This window comes from Elephas maximus, chromosome 3, assembly GCF_024166365.1.
Source record: "Elephas maximus indicus isolate mEleMax1 chromosome 3, mEleMax1 primary haplotype, whole genome shotgun sequence".
In the NCBI taxonomy this organism is placed as follows: domain Eukaryota; kingdom Metazoa; phylum Chordata; class Mammalia; order Proboscidea; family Elephantidae; genus Elephas; species Elephas maximus.
The window spans coordinates 54,938,662-54,951,795 of NC_064821.1; the positions used below are offsets into that span (position 1 = coordinate 54,938,662).

The window sequence follows — 13,134 nt, forward strand, 5'->3', positions numbered from 1 at the left end:
TACAAAAGTTGACAAAGCACAAGTAGACTTGGCAGAAATAGTTAAAATAAAATAACACCAACAACTAAAACTCCACAGCTTAAAGTTTGTTATCAAGTAAAACTTGAGAGAATAATCAAATATTCTTCAAAAATTTAGATGCACAAAATATAATCTGGGGAAAAATAGACTTGGTAGAAACAAGGCCCACAAAATAAAACACACGACAGAGCTATGATATATGACTGACAAAAATTCGACATATACCAGAAAAACTTATAGGTAAATCCAATCTTAGTTGTAATTTACCCAGTAAAGAACTGATCCAGAGAAAAATAATCTCAGAAGAATAAAAATGAAAATGGAAACATTTGGAAATTTCTCAAACCATTGGCTTAACAAACTTTACTCTCAAAAATACTTTCTCAATGAAAATGAATTTACATTGTTATATTTTTAATTAAAATAAACCACGCCCTGGGCCATACGTTCTCCTCTAAACAAAGATTTAGCTGCAATCCTCTAGTTTTAGTATGTCATATTTTCATTATTATTCAGTTCAAGATATTTTCCAAATCCCGTTGTGACATTCTTTGGTCGATGGGCTATTTAAAAGTGATTTCCTAATTTCTAAATATATGAGGATTTTCAGATTGCCTTTTTGTTGCTGGTTTCTAGCCTCATTGTACTGTGGTCAAAGAGCATCCTCTGTGTGATTTCAATTTATTGACATTGGTTGAGACTTCCTTTACGTTTCTGCATGTGGTCAAATTTGGTACATGTTCCATGGGTGTACTTAAAAAGAATGTGGATTGCAGTAGTTGGGTGCAGTATTCCATGTATGTCCATTAGATCAGGTTTGCCAATGATGTTGTTCAAAATTTAAATGTTTGTAATGATTTTTTGTCTGTGTTTTATCAGACATTAAGAGAGGTATTTTTTTTAATTCCATCATGATTGTAGGTTTGTATATTTCTTCTTGTAGTGTCAATTATTGCTTTATGTAACTTGAGATTATGCTACTAGGTCCATATAAATTGATGTATAATGTAGTTGCTAATACATTGGGATTTAAATTTACCTTCTGGCTCAGTCAGGGCTAGCGGTACTACCTGTGCTGTTACTTTTTCTCTCCTTTCTTGCTTTCTTTTGAGTTGATGATTTTCTATCATTCCTTTTATTCTATCTGTTAGCTTGGAAATTTTTCACTCTTTTGGTATTCTTTTAGTGACTATTCTAAAGACTGTAACATGCATTCTTGACTTACCAAAATCCAATATTAGTTGATAATTATGGCCTTCTCCTTGACAATGTAATGACCTTAGAACACTTTAACTTCATTTATCCCCTCTCTGGACTTACATGCCATTCATGTTATTTTCTGAATGTCCCTATATTTAAAACCACAAAAGACATTATTAGCATTTTTATGTGGTCAATATTTATTTATATTTATCCACATATTATCCTTTCTGTTGCTCGTCTCATCTCCACCTTTGATTAACTATTTTTCATACCATTTTTCTTCTACCTGAAGAGCACCCTTTTGTATTTTTCTTCAGTGTAGCTCTGCTGATGAAAAATTCTTTCAGATGTGTATGTATTGTGTAATTACCTTCCATTTTATGTGTTGTAAATTCTAAACATTTACATGTTAATGAGGCAGGATTAGTGTGGGGTCAATCTTGAGTCACAGCCTTACTAAGGGACATGACTCAAGTCAACATCCTTACTCAGGTCGCATCCTTCACTGCCTCATCTGATGTAAGGGAGTTTCCTTGAGCTTGTGGCCTGCACCCAATATATATGGACACTCTGGCAAAGCTCTCCCTTGCTCTGGATCCTGCATCTGGCTCATCATCATCTGACCTCCAGTTCTTGGGACTTGAACCTGCAGCCAGTTGTCTGACCTGCTGTTTCTGGGATTTGCGAGCTCCTGCAACCACGTGAGTCAGGAGAAGCCTCCAGCTAACACCTGACCCATGGATTTGGGACTTGCCAGCCTCTCTCTCTCTCTCTCTATATATATATACACTAAATTTTTATATGTATATATATATATACACACACACCCATATACTAAATCTTTATATATGTCTATATCTATATATCTATATCTGTCTACCTACCTATCTATCTATATATACACACACATATATGTGATTGGTTTTGCTTCTCTAAAAAACCCAGCCTAAGACATTTGGTACCAAGAGTAGTTCTAGAGAGACAAAATTGTAAGAATGAGTTTTCTAAATTGATTCTCAAGTCTGGCTAGTCTTAAAGGCATTGATGACTCTGCCTCCAGTAGTAAGAGGGCACTGCTAATATATAGCATGAGGTGGTAATAGAAATAAAGTATTACTGCCAGTAGATCAAATATTTGTGAGAAACAAGGCTCCAGGTGATTGCATGTTGGATACTTTTCTACAATTTTGTCAGAATGAGAAGTATAAGGAAGCTGGTTGGTTGGTCCTACTTTCGCTAGACAAAGTGGTGAAAGAAAGATACAAGCTCAGGGCTCCACAGTCACAGCTCAAGCATCACATAAAACACCCGAAAGTAGCCAATTGTATCCTGAAAGAAAGTCTTATTTCTTGTAGTAACAGGGCTGATATTGCCGAAAATCAAACCCAGAGTCTTATTGTAAGAGTGGCTGAATTACAATGCCAATTGAATTCCCACTATGAATGGTATCTGAAGTTAAAGTGAGGGCATAGACTGAGAAGAAATGGGATCCTGAAACATGGGAGGGGGACATATGGACAGATATTCAGGAAACTGGGGACACCAAACCCATAAATTCCACTGATTCATTCCTGCCAACAGCACCATCCCTCCCATCTGAAGAGATTATTCCATCTTTGTCTATTAAACCACCCTCCCCAAGAAAACCATTATCCCTTCAACATCCATTTCATGTGACTGACCCAACTGAGCATGAAGCTGAGGTAGTGCCTAGGTTGGTGCCTGGGGCATCGCCTGAGGCAGGTGCCTTACAAAGACGTTGCTGAATGTTCCTAGGACCCATCTCTACCACCCATTTTTGCTTCTAGACCTAAGTCCCCGTGATCCCCAAAAGGTGAAGTACAAAGTGTGATCCAGGAGGAAGTATGCTATGCTCCAAAAGAACTACTTGACTTTTCTCATATATACAAACAGAAACCTGGGGAATACATGAGGGAATTGCTTTTAAGGTTGTGGGATAATGGTGTAAGGAACAGAAGGTTGGGTCAGTCTGAGTTTATTGATATGGGCCCACTAAGCACAGATTCTTCATTCAGTGTTTCAGCTCAATAAGTTAGGAAAGGATCTAATAGTTTATTTGTTTCACTGAAGCATGGATTAAGTGGTGGCCTACACTAAATCAAGTTGAAGCACCAGATCTGCCTTGGTATACTGTAGAAGAAGATATTCAAAGACTTAGGGAAATTGGCATGTTAGAGTAGATTTATCAGGTTGGACCCACAGACCCATTATGGAGTTCCCAGAGGACACACCTTTTACCACAACAGTGAGGAACAAATTTGTGAAAGGAGTCCCAGCATCCTTGAAGATTGCTGGGATTGCTATTTTATGTAAGTCAAATTTGACAGTGGGAAACTGTCCTAACTGAATTAAGACACCTAACAATGGGACTGATTGGACCCCATGGTGGTAGAGGCCAAGTGGTGGCACTCAATTGATAAGGACAAGGTAGGGTGTGGTTACCATAAAGGAGAGCAGAGTCAAGCAGTAATCAGAATAGTCTGACTAGTATGGACTTATGGTGTTGGCTACTTAGTCGTGGTGTCCCTAGGAGTGAAATAGATTGGAAGGCTACTAAATACTTATTTGATCTGTACAAGTGGAAGAATTCTAGGTCATTTGAATGGCCAGAAAAGAGTCACAGCCCCTCAAGCAATTCCCTAGAATGAAGGGGAGGCTGGCCCCTTGAGGAAGGACCCCACTTCCAGTACCAAAAGTCTTAGGCTGGGTTCTCTAGAGAAGTAAAACCAATGAAACACATATAAAAATCTCTCAAGGAAATGGCTCTCATGGTTGTAGAGGCTGGAAGGTCCCAAATCCATGGGTCAGGTGTCACCTGGAGGCTTCTCCTGACTCAAATGGCTGCAGGAGCTGGTGAATCCCAGAAACAGCAGGTCAGACAACAGGCTGCAGGCTCAAGTCCCAAGAACTGGAGATCAGATGATGATGAGCCGGATGCAGAATCCAGAGCAAGGGAGAGCTTTGCCAGAGTGTCCATATATATTGGGTGCAGGCCACAACCTCAAGGAAACTCCCTTACATCCAGAGCCAGAGAAGGTGTGACCTGAGCAATTGTGGTGGCTTGAGTCATGCATGCCCTTTAGTAAGGCTGTGACTCAAGATTCACCCCACCCTAACTGTGCCTTATTGACATAAAAAGGTTTTAGAATTAGCAACACGTAAAATAGAGGACAATTACACAATACCATAAAATTGAGGACAATTACATCAGGTCACAAAATGGAGGATGATTGCATCATTACATAACTGCCAAACTACAGCATTACATAACTGCCAAACCACTGAGAATCATGGCCCAGCCAAGTTGACACACTTTAATTGTCACAGTGTGTGTGTCTGAAAATGTCTATATTTAACCTTCGTTCTTAAAACATATTTTGACTGAATATTGAATACTACATTGGCATTATTTTATTTCAGCTCATTATAAATGTTAAGTATATCATGTCATTGTCTTTTGGCTTCCATTGTTTCTGTTGAGAAGTCAGCTATACTCTGTTGCACCTTTGTGTAATCTGTCTTTTACCTCCACCTGCTTTTAAGATTTTCTTTTCTTTTGGCTTTCAGCAGCTTTATTATAACTTATCTAGGTGTGGATTTACTTTTATCTTGTTTAGGACTCATATGGGCTTCTTGAATCTTTGGCTTGTGTTTTTTTATTGGCTTTGGAATTTGAGCTATATACCCTGTAGGCAGTAGGGAGCTACTGAAGGCTTTTGAACAGAGGACCAATAAGCTTAAATTTGTGATTAATAATAATGGTGAAAATGATAGCTACAATTTATCCTATACTCAGCATTATGCCAAACATTTAATCTCTTTTAGTTTCACATTAACCCTAATGAGCTAGAAATTATCATTCCCACTTTACAGATGAGGAAATCAAGGCTCAGAGAGTAAAGTAACTAAACCAAAGTCACACAAGATTAGTAAGTAGTGAAGCCAAGATTGGAAGCTGGGTTTGTCTGACTCCAGTAACATGAAATAGCCACTAGCCCCATGTGACTATTTGAATTAAAATTAATTAAAATGAAATTTAAAAATCAGGTCCTCAGTCACACTAGCCACATTTCAACTACTCAATAGCCACATGTGGCTAGTGGCTACCGTATTGGACACTATAGATACAAAACGTTTCATCACTGCAGAAAATTCTATCAGACAATGCTGCTGTATAGCTTGGTAACTCCCACAGTACCATGAAGAATGTACTAGAAAGAAATAAATTAGAAGCAAGGAGGCTGATTATCACCGGCCAAAGGTCTTCAGGGCCTGGGCTGGAGCCTTGGCTAGGGTAAGAGCTATTTAATCTCTGATGACTGCATGCAATGACAAAGGCTTGCTCTGTGGCCAGGGTACTGGAAGTGGAGTGGATGTGAGAAAAACTGGATTGACAGGCCTCGGATGCAAGAGATGGAGCAGGGGAGGCAGCTGAAGATGATGCTGAGTTTTTGGATCAGGGAATGGAGAGACCATTCATTGAGATAAAAGAGAAGTCCAGGGTTAGACTTTGTACTTGAAGCCTATGAAAAAGTATCAGAAGTACAAGTCAGAGCATAACTGAAAGTTACATGACTTTTTCAAGATAACGTAGGTTGTTAGATATTCTTTCCACTGTTCGACACTACCCAGAAAAACAAGCTCTAGAAGACTTTGCTGGGTTTTTAATTACATCTGTGTGATCCTTCTTCACTCTAGTAAACAGCTTATGAAGTTGTTTCAACACAAACTCCTTTCACTTAGGAGAGTTTGCCTCATTTCCTGATGGTGTCAGAGCCCTGGCCTCAGCAGGCACTCAGTCAATGTTTATACATCAAAAATGAATCCAACAAAAGCTGCAGAGTCTGTAATGGCCAGCAGAGGGTAGCATCAGACACTCCTAAACTCACCTTGACTTGACTATTAAGCAAGAGTATAAGTAAATAGGCGAGATCCCCCAGTTTAAATACCTTCCTTTGCAGGCTGCAATTCTTTAATATCTGTTTCTTAGCAAGCCTCCCAGATATGTTTCTACCGGTGAATGTGCTAATAGTAGCAATGACAAATAGTAATGATAACAAACCCAATAATAACATCTACTCAGTATGCACCATGGGCCAGCCCGGTGCTAGGTGAGTTGCTTATGGTATTAGCTGCTACATGGTAGGTATTCCCATGCACATTTTATGAGTTAGCACTATTCTAAACATGTTTAATTCCTTTGAGAGATTAAATAACTTTGTGAGCTGGGTAATATCATCACCATACCTGTTTGACAGATAAGGACACTGAGGCATGCAGCCATGAGGTAACTTTCCCAAGACCAAGTGGCTCGTTAGGAACCTGGGGTTGGACAAACATAGTTGAGCTCAGGTGCAGAGCTTGGTCCTTTCCCCAGGGGACGTCTCCTTGTGAGCCTGCCTCTACCCCATGTGTGCCCGTGACCCCAACACAAGGGCTACAGCTGTCCCCACTCCTCTGGGACTCCCCCATGGCCATTAAACCTCCTGGAGGGATTTCCCCAGAGTCCATTATGATCACATTAGCAGGAAGCACATCCTTTCATCATCATTTCAGGTTGAAGAGAAGCTTCAGGAGGATTCCAGAAGGAAATTGCTTCATCTGCAAGAAATGGGGAACAGAGAGAACCTCATTAAAATCAATTTGGAAAGGGCAGTAGGTCAGGTAGGCGTGCTCCAGAGCCCCTTCATGGGCCCCCATTCCCCCACTGATTTTCTGAGGGGAAGGCCAGCCTGAGGTAGGACGTGGTTTCATTCTCCCATTTATCTCACGTGCAGAGGTTTAATGTGGCTTCTGCATCCCAGTGGGTATCACTAAATAGGTTTTGTCTGCTGGGAAGCTTCCCACCTAATCATTTGCTGTGGCCTAAGACCCTGACCAGGGGACCAGACCTGGCTCAGTGCCTGCCCCAATTAGCTGGCTGTGTCATTCCCTCTCGGGAGAGATTTGAGCCCCTTAACCCTTTGGGTGTTTCCGGTCCTTTCTCCGTAACATTTTTAGTGCTGACATTTACCACAAACTTTCTTCCTCTGGGTCCCCCAGCACATGTCATAGTCAGTATCCATAGGAAATGCCACTTTTTTTAAATAAAGTAAAGCCCCAGGACAAACAAGTCCATGCAAGATGGAGAAGTTCCTGGAGGCGTCATTTCTCCTCTGATGTTCTGGCCCAAATTGGGCCAGTGGCCCTTCCTGTTATATGTGGCACAGCCATGGGGGCCAGGAACCTCTAGAGTGCAGCCCCTTTAAAAGCCCGCCTTGGATTTCCTCCACTAGGGCTCTCACTTGGCAATCTGGTTCCAGGGGATCTGTGGAACTACTGCCATGTATGTGTGTTTCTGCTTTTTTTCCTGGGAGTGAGTGTCTTCCATTCAATCATTGGATTTTTGGAAGGGTCTGTGAGCTCCCTGCAAAGGTTACAAACCACAACCCTGAAAGGGTTCCCTCCGTCCTACCCAGCTTTCTTCCAGGGCACTTCCAAGAAGCCTTACCCAGGACAGTGTGCCAGATTTGTCCCAGCAAGCTATAATTCAGAGGCACACATGAGTCAAAAGATGATTTAACTATTGTGCAGATGTTCAAGCCCCTTCAACAAAGGTCCACCGCCATTAGGCCTAGTGCCATTTGTCCTGCAGGTGCCAACCCCTTGTCAAAGGCAGAGAGCCTGCTGGTCTGGGCCTCCTATTGTGCACCTGGGCTATCCTTCACCCTTCCTGCATTCTGCCACCTCTCCAACACATATTTGATCTGTGGGCATGATCTGTGCCTTGCCCAAGTGCCAAGGTCATGCTATGGTTCTGGAAAAAGGCCATCCAGGAGGATCCTGGGAGACATTGAGATGCCTCCAGGTCTAGATTCAAGATAAAGGGATGAGCCCCCTCTCTGCCACCTGCCTTATCTCCAAGGCCCTGCTCCCTGTTGGGCCTGCCCTTCCCTGAGCAGGTAGCTACAGACAACTGAGCTCATCATCCATGGGGACCTGCGATGAGTTATGACAGAGTCATCAACCCACCTCTGACCAGTCATCCCAACAGGACCATCACTCACAGGTCCCCTGTATAGAACCTCTTCTTTGGATGAGCTAGGATTCTCCCCTTGGCCCTGAAACCAGAGGATGACCTCAATGTGGAGTGCCTCAAGTCACCCCAGTTGGCTTCTGGCAGGATGACTGCAGAGCTGTCCTTAGGAGAGTCAACATTTCACTGACTTGGTTTTCCAGAACTCCCTGGTGTGCAGTAAACCTCTGGGTCTCAGGGCTCATTGACTTTTACATTGAGTCAGTGGCCCTTGTGGTTCCTTCAAGGCTTTGTTTTAGTTCCTTTAATGACCACATTTTGTGGGTGGGCCAGCCACCCCAAGTCAAAGCCCATCACGTAGGTAAATTCCCAGAGAAAGATGGGCTGCTTCTATCTTCTGGATGGAACCCAGGACACCTTGGACTTGTGATTCTCTAAGCCCTGATTTAACTTTACTGTGCTCTTTCATCAGCCTTAATCTGAAAACACCAGCAACCAGGGGACAACTCAATAGTCGAATTGAATTTGAGGACCCTGGCTTGAACAGATGTTTCTGGATACAAGCATTCTCAAAGAATACATATTGAGTGCCTACTCTATGTCAGGCACCGTACTAGGTTCCAGGGATACAGAATGAATACAGTCAGTAGTCTTCATCCCACTTATGGTCTAAGGCACAAAATGGCAGAAGGGAGAGCATTCTTCTCTCCCCAGGCACCTTGCTGATTACACAATTTACTTGGGCTGACAGCCTCAATATTTATTTCACAGTCTGGTGCCAGCCTAGCAATTATAGAAAAGCACTCCCGGCCACAGACTTCCCATTGGATAATTGGCAGCAAGTGCCTTTTCTGAGGACTTCAGACATGTGTGTGTACTGACCACGTGCATCAGTTGGATTAGGCAGACAGGCAGGCCTGACAAGTAATTAAGACCTGCTGTTCTCTTTTCTTCTGTGGGTACTGCCACTTCCAATGAGAGATGAAGATTTTAATAACATGTAATGATTAAAGGCAGGCCCCTCTAACTGATTTTTCCCAGACCCCCATGATGGAAATGCAGCACCCAGGCTTGTTGGCTCCAGCTGCCCCCCTGACTTTGTTGCCTTCCCTTTTTCTGCAGCTTGAGCATTTCAGAAGCCAAGTTATCAAGGCCACCTACGGACGAGCGAAGCCATTCCAGGACAAACTCATCACCGATCAACAGGTTAGTCTGGCTTTCTTGCCACGCAACTCCTTTGCTTTCTTCTTCTGGGATCTGGGATTCCAGACCCTGGGAGCATATGTTTCTGTTTTTGTTGGTGGCACATATTTTTCACACTGTCGCTACAGCATAAAGAGTTGTTTTGATTTGATGGGATTTCCTGGCTTTTAAAGCAAAAGCCAGTTAAACTCCCTTGAAATGTTTCTGTGAAAATCAAATTAAACCATTCAGGCTGGTCACCAGGCACACATGTTTAACCTTCACTAACTATGAGAAAAGAGGCCGCCTCACCACACTGGATGTGTTCCGGCTTGTTCCTTCTCAAGAGGAAAGATGGTAGAGAGGATGGACCTCAGGCTGTAACAATTGCATTATCAGTCTTCCAAACATTCTTTCCAACTCTAAGTCAACACGCAGATAAGAAAACACACTGTTGGCTGCTCTCATTGGGTGTAGTAGAAGCTGACCTTCTGTTCCTGAGCTCAGCGTTAGGAATTATTGCTACAATGCCGATGGATCTGGGACATACTTATGGCAGCAATATGGGTCTTTGACTCTTAGCCATAATCTCTGACCCTGGGGCATGCCTCCTGGTGTCAGGGCCAGTGTCCTCCTTCAGAGCCATCCCACCTGTTAGGGGGCGGACTTAGGTGTATAATCGCCAGTTCCCTTTCTCCCAGAGCCACCATGTGTTTTAAATCCTTTTTTATTTTTATTTTTTCCTTTTTTCTCACCAGTTAATTGAGAAAATTACCCAGGTCACTGAAGATAGTATCACCTTTCAGCAGAAAAAAAAATGGATCCTGCAGAACGAAATCCAGCTCAGCAATTCCAAACAGGAGGAAATCACAGAGAACATTGAGAAGCTGAAGACCTCCCTAGACAGCTGCCAGGTGGCCCCTTCTAAGCTCTTCACAAATGTCCCCTTCATTTGATTTTTGTGCTTCTTGTTTTGGGAAATTGTCTAGCTTTCAAAACCAAACCAGTTGCCATTGAGTTGATTCCAACTCATGGCAACCCCCATGTATGAAGAATAGAACTGTGCTCCATAGGGTTTTCAATGGCTGTGACCATTCAGAAGTAAATGGCCAGCCATCTGGGTGGATTCAAACTGCCAACCTTTCAGTTAGTAGCTGAAAGTTTAACCATTTGCACCACCCAGGGACTCTGTCCAGCTTTAGTAGATACTACAGTAAAACCTGCAAAAAAAAGCCAGAGCCTGTGTAAGGTGGAAACCTGACAGAGAAGTGATAGAAAAGTGTTAGACTGCACCCTGTCAAAGATGGAAAACTTGCAAGACCTGGAAAAACAAAGCAGTCCCATAAAGTTCTGGGAATCTCAGGTTTCACTGTACGTAAGGATCGAGTCACTCAGCACGGCCAAGGAAAAGATGTCCCCGTGTTATTTCCAGAGGAACCAACCAAACGCTCCTGCTCTTTATTTGTATTTTTTTGGGTCTAGCAACAGAAAAGATGTTTTTATCCCCATCTCCTTTGACTGTGGAGGTGATAGGACCAGAGACGCCCTCACTGCCCCACCCTGGGATCCATGGTGTCACTAGGGTTGGTGTCACCCAGTGCAGTAACTCATGGTGTCAACTCCTCTCCCCTAGCCAGAGTGGGTGAGGCTAGCCAGCAAACCACCCCCTGGTGGGTAGAGCGCTGCGCCCCACCTAACACAGTTCCCCCTGTTCCTCCCCTCTCCAACTGGCCAAGGCAGAGACCCTCCTCTCCACGCAAAGGCAGGTACTGTGACCCAGCCACCTGCACCCTGACTGGCAGGTGATGGGGGATGAGTGACAAGTTACCTCACTGGGTGACACCAACCTTAATGACTGGTGGGTGGTGGGGGAATGATGAATTACCACACTGGGTGGCAGGTGACACCAACCCTAGTGACATCACTGCCTTGGCAGCCCCTTCCCTGGTGATGCCGACCCACCTGCCGCTGCCACCACAGCAAACCCTGAAGTCATTTTGGTGTCACTCCCTCTGACAGTGTCAGGGGGTGCGGTCTGTGCCCCCCTCACCTCCCTAGTGATACCACTGGCTGGGATACCTCTTATCTGAGCAGGCAGCTGCTTCTGCTTTCTGTGGAAATAAGCAGCTGCTATTTGAGGAGTTTATGCAAATGCTGGCTTGTCAGCACTCTTTCAAATCAGGGAAGCAAGCTTTTTGACCAGCTTGTGTGTTGATCTCGGCAGGAATTTCGATGAATAGAAGTAGTCAAATGTGGTTCTCGTTTCAGCCCAACCGTAAATGACAATACGGGTTTGTAATTGCATGTACCTAAAAGTGGGGTCACTTTGGCCATCAAAAGTCCAAATTAGAGTGCTCAAAATAAAAAGTGATTGAAACGGGAATATTCCCAGGCATGTGCTGCCTGCTTCGTGGTGAAGTTGAGAATATTGTTCTCTGCACGTTTCGTTGGTGCTATTTCTGGCCACCAAGTCTGGGCGTCTTATGATCTCATCTCATTTCAGGCTTGCATGATAAAGCCTTGCTGCAGCCATGACCTGAAGAAGGAAGTCGAACTTCTTCAGCACCTTCAGGTGAGCCCACCTGTCTCGGGGCTCCAGAAGGTGGCGCTGGATATCCTGAGGCTCTCGCTGGCCTGGCTGGAGGAGACGGAGCAGCTCCTCAGCTGCGTCGGAATCCAGTTATCCAGCTCTGACAAAGGTTACTTGGGCTTTTCTCTCACATAGTTGCCTGATGCTAAAATGTCGTGTTGAATCTTATCATGAGGGAACATCTGTTGAGGAAGGCTCCTTAGGTAGGTGGCCAAGTAGGCTTTTCTTCGCTTCTCCAGTGGAGAAGTGATTTTCCTTTAAAAAATACACATGTGGGAACCAAATCAGGGAAGAAAATGAGATGTGACAAAGGCAAAAGGAAGATTAAATCAAAATTATGCCAGACCTCATCTCTCAGCACTAACAACTTTTGATATTTTCTGTGTGACTTCCAAGACGTTTTCCCACAGAAATAGCTACATGATTCTAGGCAAGTTATTTACCCTCCCTGTACCTCAGTTTCCTTACCTGTAAAATGGGGATAATAGCAGTACCCACCTTCTAAACTCATTATGAGAATTACAATACCTTAATATATGTAGAATGCATTAATATATATCTATCCCGGCACAAAGGAACCCTGGTGGCACAGACTGCTAATCGAAAGGTCTGCAGTTCTAACACACCAGCCGAGAGAAAGTTGTAGCTATCTGCTTCCACAAAGATTACAGCTTTGGAAACCCTACAGGGCAGTTCAGCTCTGTCCTCTCGGGTTGCTATGAGTCGGAATCAACTCAATGGCAACAGGTTTTCATACTGTTTAGAAGTCTCTGCCTGGTCCAAACGGTTAATGCGTCAGCTGCTAACCGAAAGGTTGGAGGTTTGGACCCACCAGCGGTTCCACAGGAAAAAAGACTTGGCGATCTGCTTCCATAAAGATTACAGCCTAGGAAGCCATATGGGGCAGTTCCACTCTCCTATAAGGATTGCTGAGTCGGGATCAACTAAATGGCAACAGGTTTTTTTTTTTTTTTCCTTTTTTTGGTTATTCTGGCATAGACTAGACACCATCTCCATGTTTATTTTTTAATCCTACAAAAAAAAAAAAAAGTGTTCTACTATACCGAATAGTCTTTCGTTTTGTTCCTAATGGTTCACCTTA

At 43.4% G+C, this 13,134-nt stretch overlaps 1 protein-coding gene across 10 annotated transcripts in view; it reads left to right on the top strand.

Annotated features, from left to right (window-relative positions):
* FHAD1 (forkhead associated phosphopeptide binding domain 1) overlaps positions 1 to 13,134 on the top strand; it is a 199,312-nt gene that overhangs the window by 106,325 nt on the left and 79,853 nt on the right. For 9 of the 10 annotated variants that reach the window (XR_007516537.1, XM_049877983.1, XM_049877982.1 and 6 more), the window contains exons 11-14: positions 6,802 to 6,909; positions 9,383 to 9,466; positions 10,201 to 10,356; positions 11,946 to 12,141. Coding sequence is in view for 9 of the 10 variants with exons in the window: in XM_049877983.1 (XP_049733940.1) it covers positions 6,802 to 6,909; positions 9,383 to 9,466; positions 10,201 to 10,356; positions 11,946 to 12,141 (544 nt within the window). In the remaining variant the exon portion in view is untranslated. The remainder of the gene's footprint in view (positions 1 to 6,801; positions 6,910 to 9,382; positions 9,467 to 10,200; positions 10,357 to 11,945; positions 12,142 to 13,134) is intronic. The other variant, XM_049877985.1, reaches the window with a different exon arrangement.